The sequence below is a fragment of the Juglans regia genome, chromosome 11 (assembly GCF_001411555.2).
Source record: "Juglans regia cultivar Chandler chromosome 11, Walnut 2.0, whole genome shotgun sequence".
NCBI lineage: Eukaryota > Viridiplantae > Streptophyta > Magnoliopsida > Fagales > Juglandaceae > Juglans > Juglans regia.
Window position 1 is genome coordinate 29,597,056 of NC_049911.1, and position 16,882 is coordinate 29,613,937.

General features: G+C 33.9%; 2 protein-coding genes across 2 annotated transcripts; one reads left to right on the top strand and one right to left on the bottom strand.

The window, feature by feature from the left end:
• On the top strand, window positions 1–3,145 carry LOC108991348 (ornithine carbamoyltransferase, chloroplastic). The gene is made up of 5 exons (XM_018965552.2): window positions 1–309; window positions 1,192–1,526; window positions 1,699–1,830; window positions 1,952–2,227; window positions 2,704–3,145. The coding sequence occupies exons 1-5, from the start codon at window positions 78–80 to the stop codon at window positions 2,884–2,886; spliced, it is 1,158 nt and encodes a 385-aa protein (XP_018821097.1). The 5' UTR covers window positions 1–77; the 3' UTR covers window positions 2,887–3,145.
• An 11-nt stretch (window positions 3,146–3,156) lies between these two features.
• Window positions 3,157–10,587, bottom strand: LOC108991347 (auxilin-like protein 1). The gene is made up of 8 exons (XM_018965551.2): window positions 10,079–10,587; window positions 5,303–9,173; window positions 5,140–5,203; window positions 4,939–5,036; window positions 4,785–4,850; window positions 4,605–4,694; window positions 4,093–4,269; window positions 3,157–3,380 (listed from the first exon to the last, which is right to left on the bottom strand). The coding sequence occupies exons 1-8, from the start codon at window positions 10,441–10,443 to the stop codon at window positions 3,345–3,347; spliced, it is 4,767 nt and encodes a 1,588-aa protein (XP_018821096.1). The 5' UTR covers window positions 10,444–10,587; the 3' UTR covers window positions 3,157–3,344.
• Between the last annotated feature and the right edge of the window lie 6,295 nt (window positions 10,588–16,882).

Consider the following 16,882-nt stretch of genomic DNA (forward strand, 5'->3'; position numbering starts at 1 on the left):
ATATACAGTACCCCACTGACAAAACACCACTTGAGAAAAAGCTCAGCTTCTGTTTCAACCGAAGTTACCAAACAGCAATGGCGGCGATTTCTTGTCACTGTTCTCCGATCGCCTCGGACAAGGTTTTACACTCCTCCTCATTCTCCTTTTCCTCCGATCTCAATCTCCTACGACCTCCGAGACTCCCCGGAAACAAGTTTTCAGGTATTTCCGTGTCTTCTCCAGCGTGCTTTCCAGCTCTTCGGCTACGGGTCTCATGCCAGACCTCCTCTGCCACTTCGACACCTGCATCCGCCGCCAATGTCCGAGGTCAATTATCATCTTCAGATTCCTTGATTATAACATTGAATACGAGGCTTTCTTTTGTGTTTATATGTCTGATTTCTTCTTTTTTGGAACACAGGTTTTGGGTTTTGTTAAGGCTTGCAACGTATTCAATTTTGTTTAAGATTCCTAATTATTTATAGTCTCGACAGAGGATACATTTTTCAGGGTTTAATCATGGAAACATGGCTTAAAAATTGGTGTTTTTGGACAGTGCAGATTTCTGCGTATCTCTGCTAGTTTATGTCTGGTTTTTTGGTTGGCACTTATGGATGAGGTGCGACTGAGGGTTTCTGATTTGTAATTGATCATTAATGGATCCACTTGTGGAACGATTTGAATGTTCTATTAATTTACGACATCGAAGGGTTCTAAATCCCTTTCATATTTGATAATGTTTTATCGGAAATTTTTGTCTTCTCTTTTTATGGGAGATGCTTGTCTTCTCTTTGTCATTTTATGTTTCATCAACACCCCCATCCCCACTTCTGAGGATAGAAAATATGTTTCGCGATGGTTTGAGAATCCAAAGTAACATACTGTATGCTCTCTACTGCCCGTGTCTGAATTATGTTTTTTTCTTAGTCCTTGCAACTCAACAAAGATGAATCGATTAATTTTGAGACATGTTTGGTCCCTTGTAAAATCAGTTAAGATTTGGAGAATAAGGAATCTACAATTATCAAATATCCCATGTTTCCGGGTTGATTGCCTTGAGGTTGAATGTAAGATGGTTCTTGTGTGATTTTAATTGTCCAATATCATGTTTTGAAATATGAATTGTTGCAAATTGAGTAACCGTAAGCTATATTATATCTTTTATTTGTTTTCTGACTTTTTTACCTTCTCTTTTTCCTTGTGTTACAGCAAAATCAGAGCTGAAAGATTTTCTGCACATTAGTGATTTTGACAAAGCTACTATTTTGAAGATCTTAGAACAGGCTGTAGAAGTCAAGGCGTTGCTAAAATCAGGAGAGAGAACATATCTCCCGTTCAAGGGGAAGACAATGGCTATGATCTTTGCAAAGCCATCAATGAGAACCCGGGTTTCTTTCGAGTCTGGCTTTTTCTTGCTAGGAGGCCATGCTATATATTTGGGACCTGATGATATTCAGATGGGTAAGCGAGAGGAAACTCGTGATGTTGCTCGTGTTTTGTCTCGCTATAATGACATTATTATGGCACGTGTCTTTGCTCATCAGGTATGCTGGTGAGTTTTTTTTTTTTTTTTTTTAATGGTGGTTTAATAATTTTATTGGATGTATGAGTTTGAACCTTTCTTTTCTGGTGTGTGTGTGTGTGTGTGTGTGTGTATTTCAAAGCAATTGATCTTGCATATTTATATATAAATGCAATTACTTGTTCCATTTGCAGGACATTCTTGATCTTGCTAAACATGCAAGTGTTCCTGTCGTTAATGGCCTCACAGACTACAATCATCCCTGCCAAATAATGGCTGATGTCCTCACTATAATTGAACACATCGGTCAATTGGAAGGAACCAAGGTCAGCCCCTGGTTCTGCTAGTTTAATACATCTGGCTGTTATTTGTCTTGCCACATTCTGAATATCATTTCTGGCCATGTATTTCTTGTCTGATCTGACTTGATGGCAATGAATCATTTAGGTCGTCTATATAGGAGATGGAAATAACGTTGTGCACTCTTGGTTGTTGATGGCATCGGTTATCCCCTTCCATTTTGTTTGTGCCTGCCCTAAAGGTTTCGAACCAGATGAGAAAACAGTTGAGAAGGCACGGCAGGCTGGAATCAGCAAGATAGAAATAACAAATGACCCAAAGGAAGCTGTTAGAGGGGCTGATGTTGTTTACTCAGATGTATGGGCCAGCATGGGGCAAAAGGAGGAGGCTGCTCATCGACGTAAAGTGTTCCAAGGCTTTCAGGTAAATGTTGTGTCAAAACTTTTTTTTTTCCCAAGAGGCATGCAAGTTAATGCAAGTGTTAACATTTTCTCTGTGAACCAAGTGTTCATATCAGTTGAAGATTTTAGATTAAAGTTACTGCAAGTGTTACAAGCACTTTCTTAGTTGTTTGTGTGAGGGCACATTGTTTCAACTACTTGATTCAGGATGTGTACATTTTCAGCAGTAAGACACTGTAAATATGTTTGCCATCATACATCATCTTTCACCATCATACCTCTTTTTCTTTTTTTTTAATCTTTTTTCATGTTTGAATCTTGAAAAATATTTGTGGTGATGGAAACAGTGCTATTGTATTTCTATTAGACTACTAGCATGCTACACGTTCTAGAATAAGTGACATCTATAGTACCACATAAAATGGGCTTTGTGGTAAATCCTTTAATCACTGCTAAAACAGTAAGAGGATGAAAATGTTTGCATGCGATTGTATGCAGGTGGATGGAAATCTAATGAAGTCAGCAGGCTCGAAAGCATATTTCATGCATTGTTTGCCAGCAGAAAGAGGAGTAGAGGTGACTGATGAGGTTATTGAAGCTCCAAATTCCATTGTCTTCCCACAGGCTGAAAATCGCATGCATGCACAGAACGCTATAATGCTTCATCTGCTCGGCTACTAACTAGATTGCGGGTTATGAAACTTTTTTTTATTTATTATTATTATGGTTTTGTTTTTTTAATTGGTGTCAGAGCCATCTGAACTCAAAATATTATGCTTCGAAATGCACTTTCAAATAGTGCATATATTGAAGGAATATATATATATATATATATCTTGCATGTTCTTGAGTTACAACTTTCAATTTTAGCTTGGCAACTGAATGTTTTTGTTGTTGCCTGGATGACTTCTCTTCTATTAAAGTAACTTTTGGTTCGTGGCAAGTTTTGAGTTGATTCTTTTAACTTTGCATCTTCAGCTGCATTTTCTCTTACTCTCAACGACAAATATTTTCCCAAAACTCAAATGTAGTTACAACTTTACAACTTGTGCCCAGGATTTGGCCGGACCAACAATAAGTCCCAACTATTTGTTCTAATTGAATCAATTGGCTTGGGCCATAAAAAGTACGGTCCCCGCCTACCGTTCTTCCACATTGAATCTGTTCCAAGCCTCCTGGACATGGAAAAACCAAAAATAAAATAAATAAATGAATAGAGTATAAGCTAGAGCCACCGACACTGCCCACTGAGAAGGCTATTTTCTTTTCTTTTTGTCTTTTTTTTTTCAAGTATTTTTTTAATCTCCTAGTCCTTGCACATTTTAAAAAAATTAATAACATTATTAAAAAACACTCACTTAATCACTTAGTTAAAAAAAAAAAGTATCAGTAGAAATGCTCGAACTCAAAGAAAAAAGTCCTAAAATTTTACTATTAATTAAAAGACTAAGTTTGGAAACAAAAAGGCCTCCAACTCATATCATCTAATCATTATAACTTTTTCAAATTTTCACACAAAATATAATAAACAATTCAACTTTTTTAAATCTCAGAACAATAATAATATTAAAAAATAATATTCTAACAATATTTTATTCAACTTTCAACTTTTATCTCAATCCACTATCCAAACCTCACCTAAGTCACAACACCAATATCGTTTCTGCAAGACTCGATCTGTTATAAAGATTAAAATGCCTATTGCACTTTTGTTGGTGGAAGTAAGAACTAGAAGCACCAATTAGAACAATTTTGGAGGTATCAATTTAGTATTGACTTGCTGTCGAGCATCCATCACTTTCTTCCCTACCTGAATTTAATGTTTATGCTAACCCTGACCCAGATCTTCTACCTAATAACAATGCACAAGCAGCATCAGAAACGCACCTTTAGAAGATCAAAAACCTTTTCACAAGTGTACTTTTGCTGAATGCTTGCACCCCGCTGCTGCAACTTGTCAGGATGAACAAAAAGAGTAGCTTTACGGTAAGCTTTCTTTACAGCACTAGTGGCAATGATCTCTGTAAGAGGAATAGGCTGCCAACCACTATCAGACCCCAAGATCTGCCAGTACAAACATCCAATTAAATCGTACTGATTAAAGTGCTCAAGTTAGTGCCAACTGAGGCAGCTTGGAAGTTATTTCTCAGCATCAACATATATGTAAAGAAAATAGCAAAATAGAGTCAGTTTTCATTGTTCAATATCAGAAACCAAGCATATTGTCCAATAGAAATATGCACTTAGTTTTATCAATGCAAATGATTTGACAAGCAAAAAATCATCTGTGTTTTTCAGTACAGCCACAAGATCCCAATGTTACACCATCCTATAAGAAGACAAGGAAAATCATAGATTTATGATTTCATTATAAAACATGGTATAAGGCTTGCACATACATATTGTAGAGTTGAAAGCAGAGCCCTCAAGTTCCCTTCCTTCCCGCTTGACCACCTTTTGACATCAGCATCAAGAGATTCTGCTAACCTCTGTCACAAAAATAAGGTTCAGATGATAAGCAAGACTTAGGTCTTCCTGTGAATGCAATAATTTCTTTACATTAATAGAACAGATCATACATTTCTCTCTGCCTGCTCCTTCTGGGCAAGAAGATCCCGCGTATTCTTCTCTGCAAGAGCTTTTGCCTGAATGAAAGCAGATAGAGCATTATGCAAGTTTGTTACATGCTAGAGCACCTGCAGATGTAAATCTAAACAAAAAAAGGAAGCATACAGCGCGTTCTGCTACAATTTGATGCCTCTCAGACGTCGCTTTACACCTCTGAACTGATTCTTCAATAGCTCCATCAAATCTCTCAGTAGAGTGGGGAACTTCATTAAGAAAATATAATTTGGTCAGAAGTAGGTCATCAGCAAGTACAGCTGAAGCCTCATATTAAGCAGTAAGGGAGGATATGTCAAATGTGACACACACCTTGACTTGAAGAGTGGGGGTATCTTGAATTGCTAGTAGAACTAGAGCCTTTATTCTGTGGTTCCTGCAGGAATTTCTATCAACTATTAATTTTCCATGCCATATGCCATTGGACAAACTTCATGGGAAATGAGTGAACTACAAGTTCAACAGATAAACGTACATTGTGTGAAAAGCTCTGCCTCCTTTCATTATCTCCGGAAGCACCAGAAAATCTCTCACCAACAGACTTTTCAGCTCGGTTTCTTGTCTCAGAGGCAGCCTTCTCGGACATTGCTCTTTCTAGAGCACGCTCTCGAGCCTCTGCAGTTGCTCTCTCTACAGCAGCACGTTCAGCTTTAAGTTTGGCTTCCATAGCCGCCTTCTCAGCTGATGACTTTTCATTAGCCACAGAAGTCTTCCCTAACTTTTCTCGCCCCTCCATCATCACCCTTCGACGAGCTTCGGCAGCTGCTCTCTCAGCAATAGCCCTTTCTTTGGCATCAGCAAATGCCCTTTCACGAGCCTCACGGATGGCTCTTTCAACAGCCATCTTGTCTCTCTCTCTTTCCCTTTCCCGCTCTTTTGCATCATCAACGTTAAATTGTTCCTTTTCCAATTCCACATACTTTTGCTCGGCACCATTGCTTTCCTTCTCTTCCATTGTCACGGTCGATTGATGAGTCTTGATTTTTTCTGTAATCGGGGTTATTTTTATCTCGAGAGATGTTTCCTCACTTTTGCCTTCCCCTTCAAAAATGTTAGGAATCTGAACTGCTTTCACCTTGTTCCCATCATCATCGCATCTTTCCTCGCAAGCAGAGGTAGAATCATTCCCATCCTCTTCTTGATCTGCTTTCACCTTGTTCCCATCAACCCATTTTTCCTCGTGAGAAGATGTGGAATCATTCCTGTCTTCTTCCTGATCTGCCGTAACTTCACCTTCCTTGACATTCATATATATTTCCCCAAGTTCAGGAGCCAATTCTTCAATGTTCCTTCCCAGATTGAAGACTGTTTTGTGCTCTTCCACAAGTAGGTAATTTTGCTTTTGCCCAAAGCTCATGTCAGTTTTAACAAAGTCCATTCCTTGTGACTCAAAAACAACAGTCTCTATCATATCTTCCATTTTCTGCTTTGTCTCAGCAAGTCTGACGGTATTTTGAGCCAAACCAACTGTTTCGAGTATCTCCTTATCTTCCATGTCATTTGCCTCGTTAACTGATCCTACCTTTTTCCCATACTCTTTGTATTCAAAGAAAGCTGTATTTATTTCCATTATAATCATGTTCTCTTCATGTGCAGGTACCTCTAATGTTACTTCCACAACTTTATCATTTTCTTTTTTTCGGCTGGCTTCATGAGTTTTGCTTAGCTTCTCGAATCCATCCTGCTTACATCCATCATCAGTAGTCTCGAGACTGTCCTTGTCACAAAGTGCTTCTTTAGTTGTTTTTACCTCAATTTCATCTTTAACACATTTCGACTCTTTCACATTCTCCTTCTGTTTAACGGAAGCCAAATCTACTTCAAATCTACTCCCATTCTCTTGTGCAAGTATTTCCACATCTCTATCATTTTCTTCTTGTCTGCTGGCTACATGATTTTTTCTTAGCTTCTCGCTTCCATCCTGTTTACATTCATCATCAGCCGTCTCAAGATTGTACTCATCAGGAAGGGCTTCTTCGGTTACTTTTACCTCTATTTCATCTTTAACACATTCCAACTCTTTTACATTCTGCTCCTGTTCAACAGAAGGCACGTTTACTTCAATTGTACTCCCATTCAGTACCTCTAAAGTTACTTCCACATGTTTATCATCCTTTTCTTGTGTGATGGCTTTGTGATTTTGGTTCACCTTCTCGCTTCCATCCTGCTTACATCCATCATCAGCTGTCTCAAGACTGTCCTCATAACAAAAGGCTTCTTTGGTTGCTTTAACCTCATTTTTATCTTTAACAAATTCAGACTCTTTTACACTCTCCTTTTGTTTAATGGAGGCCTTATTTACTGCAATTCCACTCCCATTCTCTTCATGTGCAGTTATCTCTAAAGTTAATTCTGCATCTTTATCGTTTTCTACATGTCTATTGACTTTCTGATTTTTGCTCAAGTTTTCACTTCCGTCCGTCTTACATGGATCATCAGCTACCTCAAGAAGGTTCTCCTCGTAATTAAGAGCTTCTTGGGCCACTTCCAATCTTTCTTGATCTTCTGCACTCTGATCAATATCTGTTTGTATCTTCTCAGCTTCTATCCATTCAAAAGTCTCCTTTTTTCTGTTCTCTTTCTCTTCAATCTGATAAGCATCCCCTTTAAGCAACCTCTCATTTTCTCCACCCTCTTGAAGCTTCTCATTTTCTTCCAAATCACTATTTGCTTCAAGACTCTTCCTATTTTCTTCCTCATCTTGGAAGTCATTAAATCTCGTCTCAGTTACTGCCTGCAAATGAACTTTGTTCAACCTTTTTTCAGTGTCTTCCCCAGTGTAGGCATCTTCCTCTTCCTTCTGAATGTCTTCCTCTTCACAAGCCCCTTTTCCTTTCTTTTCATTTCCCGCCCGCTCATGAGGCTCCAACCACCCCTTTATGCTTTCATTTTCCTCAAACTCTTGGGTCTCAATGTTTTCCTCATAAAATATTGCTTCCTTAAGATCTCCTAGTTTCTCTTCACATTTTTCATGTTCCTGGGATGCTTTAACTTTCTTCACAGATCCTTCCCGCTCCTTAATAACTCTTAATTTTACATAATCTTCATGATCATGAACCTGTTGAGCAGATTTTAATTCACCTCCATGTTCTTCAATCTTAACGGCTGCTTCAACTACATTTATTTTCCTATCAATCACCTCCTTATGAACCTCTACAACTGCATTTAATCTCTCACTACATTCTTCTGGCTTCTCAAAGCCTTCTTTCTTCATATTGTCTGCCTGCTCAAACTCTAGTATTGTTTCTTTGTGTTTACCAGTGCTAACAAGTTCATAAAACTGTTCTGTTTCGTCCAACGGTTTTGCTGTTGCCTGCCTATGATATGCTTGAGTTGATCTCGATTCTCTCCCGCAAGTTTCTCCAAAAGCTGCATTAGTGCCAAAAAGTGACTCACTGTTTCCAATGTCAGAATTGTGGCCTGCTCTCATCATATTTTGCTTTCTCATGCCAGCAGAGACTTGCACTGGAGTATCCTCTTTTTCATATATATTTGAATCCTTCTTCTCTTTATATCTGTTTGCCTTTTTTGTAGCTTTACCCTCTTGTCTCAGGTCAGCTTTAAGCCCATAATTTCTGCTCAGATTTGCATGATTTTGAAGGCCTGCCTTCTTTCTTGCCATTGATTCTTTTACAATGTTCATCTTTGCTTGAGCCTCCTCTATTGCCTTCTTCAAAGCAGCCACCGAGGCAGCGGCAAATGAATTTGCATCTACTTCCTCATCAAAGTCTGGTAGTGAAGAAACATGTTCTGCACCGTCCAAATGAATCTCAGAATCCCAAAACTTTGCAGCCATTGATCTCTCGGAATCACACTTGCTACCTCCAAAATCAGGCAGTGGGATCGAGGATGGTGAGACTTTTGAAGAATGTCCATGGCCACATTCATTTGCACCAAATAACATATCAATTGAATTGGACCTATACTCATTGGATTTATTTTCAAGTGCAACACCACCTTCACACTTCTGTATACTAGCACCTCCAGCAGGAAGATCTGTCACAACTTTCGTGGAATGCACAGTTTCAGTTAACCCATCACTGAAAGCTTTCTTAATATAAGTGCCATTTACTGCAGAAGACACTGGCTTTTTGCCATCATTCATCTGCAAGGTAGTCATTTCATCAATTAAACATGTATAAGCAGGAACAGCATGAAGCTGAGCTATGTGGGTTTCCCTGTCTGTCCCATTTTTGCCTCCTTGATTGACTTTATTGTATGACGTACTGAACTTCTTCACACCATCAAATGACTGATGAGATGCTTCATGTGAATTCATCTGGTTCTTTTCTTGACAATCAGAAGGATCTGCCCCTTGTGAAAATGATCCTCTTTGAGCCGAACTCCTGGATAATAACAAATAGATATGACAACAAGAAAAGGTCAACTTGAAGAAAGCTGTTTCATTCCTCTCAATTTCAATGCGGATGAGAAGAAAAAAAAAACCAGTAAATAAGACAGAAGAATAAGCAGGCAGATAAGACGACGAAACAGTTCCCTATAATATATGTGCAAAAATATACAACAAACATCTAACAAAATGAGATCTTATATGCATCCAATCAATTCCAATCTCCTCGAGGGGAGAGATAAAGAGCCATGTCAAACAAAAATCCAGCATCAATATTTTAGAGAAATCAACTACCAAAATAAAATATAAAAAAACGAGACACTATCAACAGACTGGCACTCCCAGACAGCCAGATACGGCATCCATGAATTTTTCTAAGCTGGATTGATTTACAAGAAGGAGGCTGTCTCAGAATTCCTAGCAGACATTTACCATACAAAGAAAGTAAATTATCCTCTTTCAGATTCTTCAGAAACAACTGGCAACTAATAAAGACCACTAACATGACTCTAATCTCCTGGAGAACCGTTAAAAACGCTAATGCAACTCAAACATGCATTCGAAGCCCCATCATATACTTGACTACTAACTAATTACTTACTGGATATCAGACACTTCTTCATAACTCAAAACCCAAATACATGCTTCATTTTGTTCACAAAATAACTACCGATCAAAAAATTGTTCACAAAACAACAGAGATGAAAATCTACAATAAAAATAGGCCGCAGTAGTAACATAGGAAAGCATGTTTTTAACTTCTGCGTTCCAAATTTGCAAAAATTATCTTCTCAGAACTTCATTTCAGACAATCACATACTCAGCAACCAAACCGAGCTTGAAGTTTCACACTCTGAGACAAAGATACTCTCTAAGAAAAGGCAGAGATTTAGTTTTTACCGCGTTTTCTGAGAGAAGCCAGTCCTTTTTTTGGGCTCAGAAACAAGTTCCTCATAAGATACGGCACAATCTAATTCTCCAAAGCCACCGAAAACTTTTGAGTAATCGAGCTTCGTACCCCAGGCATCAACCTCAACGTCTCTTTCATTCAGCGCCGGAACTTCGAGAAACGGAATCGAAGACCCTCGCGAGGCTTCGGAGCCACCGAAAATCTCTCTATAGTCCAGAACCCGAGAAGAGAAACTCGGAGTCCCGAACTTTGACGACGGAGCAGAAAAAACGCCGTCATACACAGATTTTGAGCTAAAACTGCGTCCGGTGGGGAGTTTCTTTGAGAGAGTAGGAGAGGAGGCTTGATACTCCATTATCAGGGCCCAGCTAAACGTGAACGCGCTTTGTTCCTCTTTCTCTGCAGAAAGTCCTTGGCAGAGTCAAACAAGGAGAAGAAGAAAGAAGGCCGAGAGATAGAGAGAGAGAGAGTTTTCCGAGAAAGTGAGGGAAAATGCGGTATAACTGTCAGCGCATACAGTACTCACTAAGGGCTCGTTTGGAGTTAGGAGATAGTTTATAAATAATAGTTAAATTGTTTGAGTTAAATATTTTTTGAGTTTAAAAAAAAAAAATTGAATAAAAAATATTATAAATTTAAAAAATTTAAAATTTAAAATTATTAATTAAAAAAATTATAATGATTAATTTAAAAATATTTATATTTAAATTATATTTAAGAATAAAATGGGATAAAATTTGAGATGATAAATATCTATTTCTAAAGAAGCTTGAGTAGTCTTGGGACGCAAAAGATCAGCCAATGACAAAAACGGGCGACGGGCAGAGCCAGTAACATAAATCGAAAATAATTGGCTTCTCAGCTGTCGCGTTGTATGCAGGATCCTCCTGTGTCCAACCTATCAAGAGTCAACTGATTATCGAGAATTGTATTAGATAGAAATTTTAAATATATAAATTTTGTATAAATATATTTTTATAAAAAAATAAATTTTATTAATAAAAAATAAATTTTTATGCTAAAAGATTTAGGTGAGATTATTTTTTTATAAAGGCTATGAGACTTATTTATTTAGAATTTGTATAAATTATTTTTCATTATTGATACCGGCACAATGTCGTAAAATTTATAAAAAGTAATATTAGATATAAGTTGTAAATAGATAAATTACGTAAAAATGAGCTTCAAAATAGTCTAAAAAAAATATCATTACAAATAGTCTCAAAAAAATGGGTTTTACTTTTCAATAAAGAATAAGAGTGTGTTTGGATGTTGAAGTGAGTTGAATTGAGATGATAAAATATTGTTATAATATTATTATTATTTTAAGATTTAAAAAAGTTAAATTGTTTATTATATTTTGTGTTGAAATTTGAAAAAATTATAATGATGAGTTGAGATGAATTGAAATGAATTTAAGATCCAAACTCACCGTTTATACTATTTTTTAAGTAAATATTTTTAAAAAACTTATACGAAGCATATTTGTATTCACAGTTTATCTCAACTTATCTCAACTTATCTCATTATTATTTACTATTATTTAATAATTTTAATTTATAAATTTTATTATTATTCATAATTTATTTTATTATTATTTATAATTTATCTCAATTCATCTTGACTTATTTTTTAATCCAAACGATACCTTATAAAACTTGTACGAATCAAAACGCGCATGGCCACGGCTTGAGTTGTGATGTGGCGCACACGCCGCACAGAGTACGAAGTTGATGCTTAATTTATTTTTATTTTTTTTGTAGAGTTCTGTAACACACTATTTAAGAGGAAGGATAATGATAGAAATACAATATTTTTATAATTTTTATATAATTATATAAAAAATAAGACATATTTATAAAATAATTTATAAAAGTAATATTATTTTATATAAATATTCTTATTTTAATATATAATTGTATAAATAATTATAAAAAAATTATACGCATATAATTACTATGAAATTCATGATATTAATTTATATATTAATAAAAAAAATTATTTTATATAGTTGCGATAGATTCTACCAACAAAGCAAAAATAAAGGCATCTTTTGAGATAGATATGAGATGAAAATTTTAAAATTCTTAAAAAAAATTTTAATTTTATTCTTAAATATCACTAAAATATAAAATATTTTTTAACTTTTAATTTTTTCATCTACTCAAAAACTAATATAACTTTTATAAATTTCAAACAAATTATAACTAGTATTAACAGAATTTGGATATAATGCAAGTGTTCCAACGAGCCTAAGAATCTGAACCGGTCCCCTTTATTCATAAATATATATATATATATATATGTTGAGTCCTTAGCAAGTATATCTTATAATTTTTTTTAAGAGAAATTGTCATAATTCATTTATTAAATAAATTTATATCCATGATTATATATATGACATCATAAACTAAAATAATGCATTTGAAGTTCTATCAATATACTATTTCTTTTTGTGACTAGTTTGGTCTTTACTATTACTAATACTCTCTATAGACAAACTTTCAAGAGACAACAATCTCTGCCTAAATAGAGACTCAACTTCATTCTTCATAAAAAGATATAAGTCAACTTATACAGACAAATATTAAAGAGACGAACATTTTTTTTACTAAAAATAAAGAAATAAAAAAAGAAAGCAATAAGATATATGCGAAAAATAATAGATTATAGTTTGGACCAACTCTGATAGATTTTAGAATCTATGACGGTTCGTGAAGGTAACACATTTGTTTTTTTTCAACCACAAATGTCATATCTGAAATGTCTGACTGTGGCAATTCAAGTGATCTGGCTCGGGTGTCAAGAAGAGTTGTCGGGAGGAGTGGGGCGTGAGGACTACGTACAGATGTGGGCGGTGCGTGAGAATCATGCTCGGTGATTTTTGCAAAATCACCACTTTCCCTCGAACGATTTTTGACTTATGAATCTGCTTGTGCCGCGAATGTCTCTTAAAAGTTATCAAAAAATTATAATCTGACTTTTTTTTACTTTAAAGAAATCAAAATAAAGCTAAGTAAAATAAATTTTGATAGACAAAATTGATGAATGAAGGAATGAGAGACCCCTTGGGGCTAAAATCAAATATGTAGACCTTGATTTTTTACAAGAGAGAAGGTGGTTGCTATTGATTTGATTGTTCATGTTATAATTTTCCTCTCGACAATGCTAGAGTTACTGTTTGGGACTCTCGTTAACTCTAGCATGTATTTTTTTATGTATATTTTTTAAAGTTATTTTTTACATAAATCTTTTGAACACTTTTAAATATTTTAAAAAAATAAAATAAATTTAGAACATCATTAAAAAAATACTTTCTTAGTCATAAAGTAAAAAAAAAAAAAATTATTAAAAAATACTTCTTTAATGATGTTGTGAATTTTTTTTATTTTTTTAAAAATATTTAAAAATTAAAAAAAAAACATAAAAAAACACATGTTATAGCCCAAGGGAGCTCAGCGGGAGCCCCCAACTGTTACTCTAGCATTATTTTTTGTTTCTTTTAATCTAAGGTTAAGTTTGGATGTTGAAGTGAGTTGAATTGAGATGATAAAATATTGTTAGAATATTATTTTTTAATATTATTATTATTTTAGAATTTAAAAAAATTGAATTGTTTATTATATTTTATGTTAAAATTTGAAAAAATTGTAATGATGAGTTAAGATAAATTGAGATAGGTTGATGATCCAAACGAAGCCTAAGTGTACAGTGTCTCAAGAATCAGGTTAAAGCATGAAAAGTGGATTTATTCCGCAGTATGTATTTTTATATAATAATACAACTCTTACCAATGAGTTTTGTCTCGTACAGAACAAGAAAGTGAACATTGAACACCAAACTCAGTAGTAATGGTTTAAGCAACGTTTTAAACGTTAAAATGAGATAAGATACAAATATATATAAATAATAATAAAATATTTTATAAATAATAATAAAATAATTTAAGTTATAATGTTTGACGAAGTTTTGAAAAATAAAAGAGAAAAATTTAAATAAAAATATTAGAAATTTAAAATATTGTCATAATGTTATTTTTATTTTGAAAGTTAAAAAAATTGAATAATTTTTTATGTTTTATTTTTTAGTTTGAGAAAATTATAATAATTAGGTAATTATTAGATAAAAAAGTTTAAAATTTAAAATTAAAGTATTTATATTTAAATTGTATTTAAATATTAAAATGAGATGAAATGAGATAGATAATGATCTTATGTTAATACAAACAGAACTTAATTAAAGCTACAACGTTCGAAAATTTCAAATCCCAGGACAGGGCAGACCTCCGGATGGGGGGATAGAGAGACCTTAGACACAGTTTGACAAAGCGACGTGGTCGGAGATACCTAAATTGACTTTCAAGTTGGCTTTTTGATTACCAAAAACAATGATAGATACACCTTCCTATATGTCATGATCTCCTTGTTATGACATATCATCTGCCTTGTGGTTTTAATCATTACCTAAATTGGGTGAAAAATTTGTGTCGACTTCACAAACATTATTAACTTCACTCGAATTTATAATGTTGCAATTGTTTTTTGGAAAATGATAAGCTTACACTTAGTTTACAACAAATTTACTACTCTACTTAAAATGAAGGGTAATTAAGTAAAATTGAAATTATCTTTTAATGAAGTGTCACAATTACTTTGATTGATTTAAAATGAATTGTAAACTAATTATAAAGTTGGATCATTTAAGAAACAGTGTTAGCAGCCCTTCTTAATCATTGTGTATATTAATATTCCTGCTGGATTGAAATTATTATTCATTTTCCTCTGTTATCATTATTTTGCCATCTGATTTCCTGAAAACTTATTTCTACATTCGTGAATTGCTTATTTACGTATTGGATGGTACCCTCATAAAATAACGGTCTTTCTTCTTTTATGGGCCAGGACCTTTAGATTAGATCATCGCTTTCTTTTAATCTAAAGGCCCATCACAGGTCACGACACACACACCTCTAATTCTTTTAGCTTATCTTCCATAAAATATGAAAAAGGAAAGTCTTTCTTTCTTCTTTCCAGGGGTTTAATAATAAAAGACTACCACATCTGTACGAACTTTCAAGCAATTCAGGAAAAAAAAAAGGGGACAAAAAGATTGCCATAATAAAGTTGTCAGTCTCGATGGCAAATTATTGGCAATGCTATCCCCGTCGGAAAACTGCTTCTTCCGGATTTTTTTTTTTTTTTTTTTTAAGAGGATGATATTTTTATTTTATTGATTATTTTTATTTTTTACGAAAAAAAATAATGGTTATAACTGAATAGCGGAGGTTACATATTATCCTAAATTTCAAACTCAAGTATCAAAATGAACTACAATAACACAAAGAAAAACAGCTAACCCTTAATCAATAAGAATACCTAACAACTCAAAATATAAAAGTGCGTGCTAACAAGACCTGCAAAAAGTGTTACCGATGCCATATAACTTGAATGATAAAGACTAACACCATCCAACGAGTCTTCAATCTAGTCTCTTTTCAATATCTTTGACTACGTTAAGGAACTTGCTCACCTTTCTCCCACCAATTAACCACTAGCTTAGAATCTGTTTCAACCTATATGTGATTAATATTCATTTTAGCACATAAACTAAAACCATCAGATATGACTCTTATTTCTGCAATGTTATTTGAATTAATACCATTGGGTTCTTTCGGATTAAGTAAGTACATCTTTATACATCTCAGTTTTATCTTTTATAACGATCATCTCATGTATCGGTCTATATTGAGCATACATATGTTATACTTTGTGTATGTGTTTAAATAGAATGATAAAAAAGATAAATTTCATGTTAGTTAGGTAGAGGTGTGTGGTGTAAGACTTCTATATATAATTTCTCATAACATATTGGTAGTGTTGCAAATCAAGAAAAAAGTGACCTATAAAACATAATTTTCATTATATTATGTAAGTTTAATTGATATACGAGTAAAATTGTGAATAGTAATATTTTGTAGATTCTATTAGGACGTGTTTGAATGTAAATCGATTGAAATATGTGTTTGGATTTATGAAATAGGTTAAGATGGGTTTAACTTTTCATAAGAAGTTAAAAAAGTAATAGATCCTATCAATAATTAATTTGAAACGGATTGAAATGATATTGACGTGTAAACATAGACTTAGATGGAATATCATATCTCCTTTGCTGGAGCAGGTGCATGTGCCTACCAAAATAGAATGTCTGTTGAAACTGTAAGACCAGGTTACCAACTAGTCCAAGTTTCCAACTATTTCCTTCTTCTTCTTCTTCTTCGGCCCAAAACTGATCCTCTTTTTTTATTTTTTATTTTTTTAAATGCCAAAAAGCATCCTGTTATTGACAGTGCAATACTCGAAGTAATGAATGACATCTTATATTATTTAAAAGTGAAAGTTTTGTTATTCTTTATAATTATTTTAATAAGTTCTAATTTTAATATTAATTAGTACTTTTAAAGTATAGATCCAACCTTCCTTAGGTTGATCACTTATATATATATATATATATATATATATATTACATATATGTACATGTATCATGTACACTCAACTAGAAAAGGTATTTTGAAGAAATATTTTGCTTTTCTTTGATCAGTACCAACACAATGTAACTTGATTGGCAATAGAAACTGTATTTAACAATTAGGTGAACAGGATAAAAATTATATTGCAAACTAAAAATAATTTTTGTTTTCTTTCTTACTTCTAATTGAACCATTAATTAGAAAAAAGACATGGGGAGTTTATTGAAAGAGAGATTTTTGAGAGTTAAATCAATGAATAATGATATTT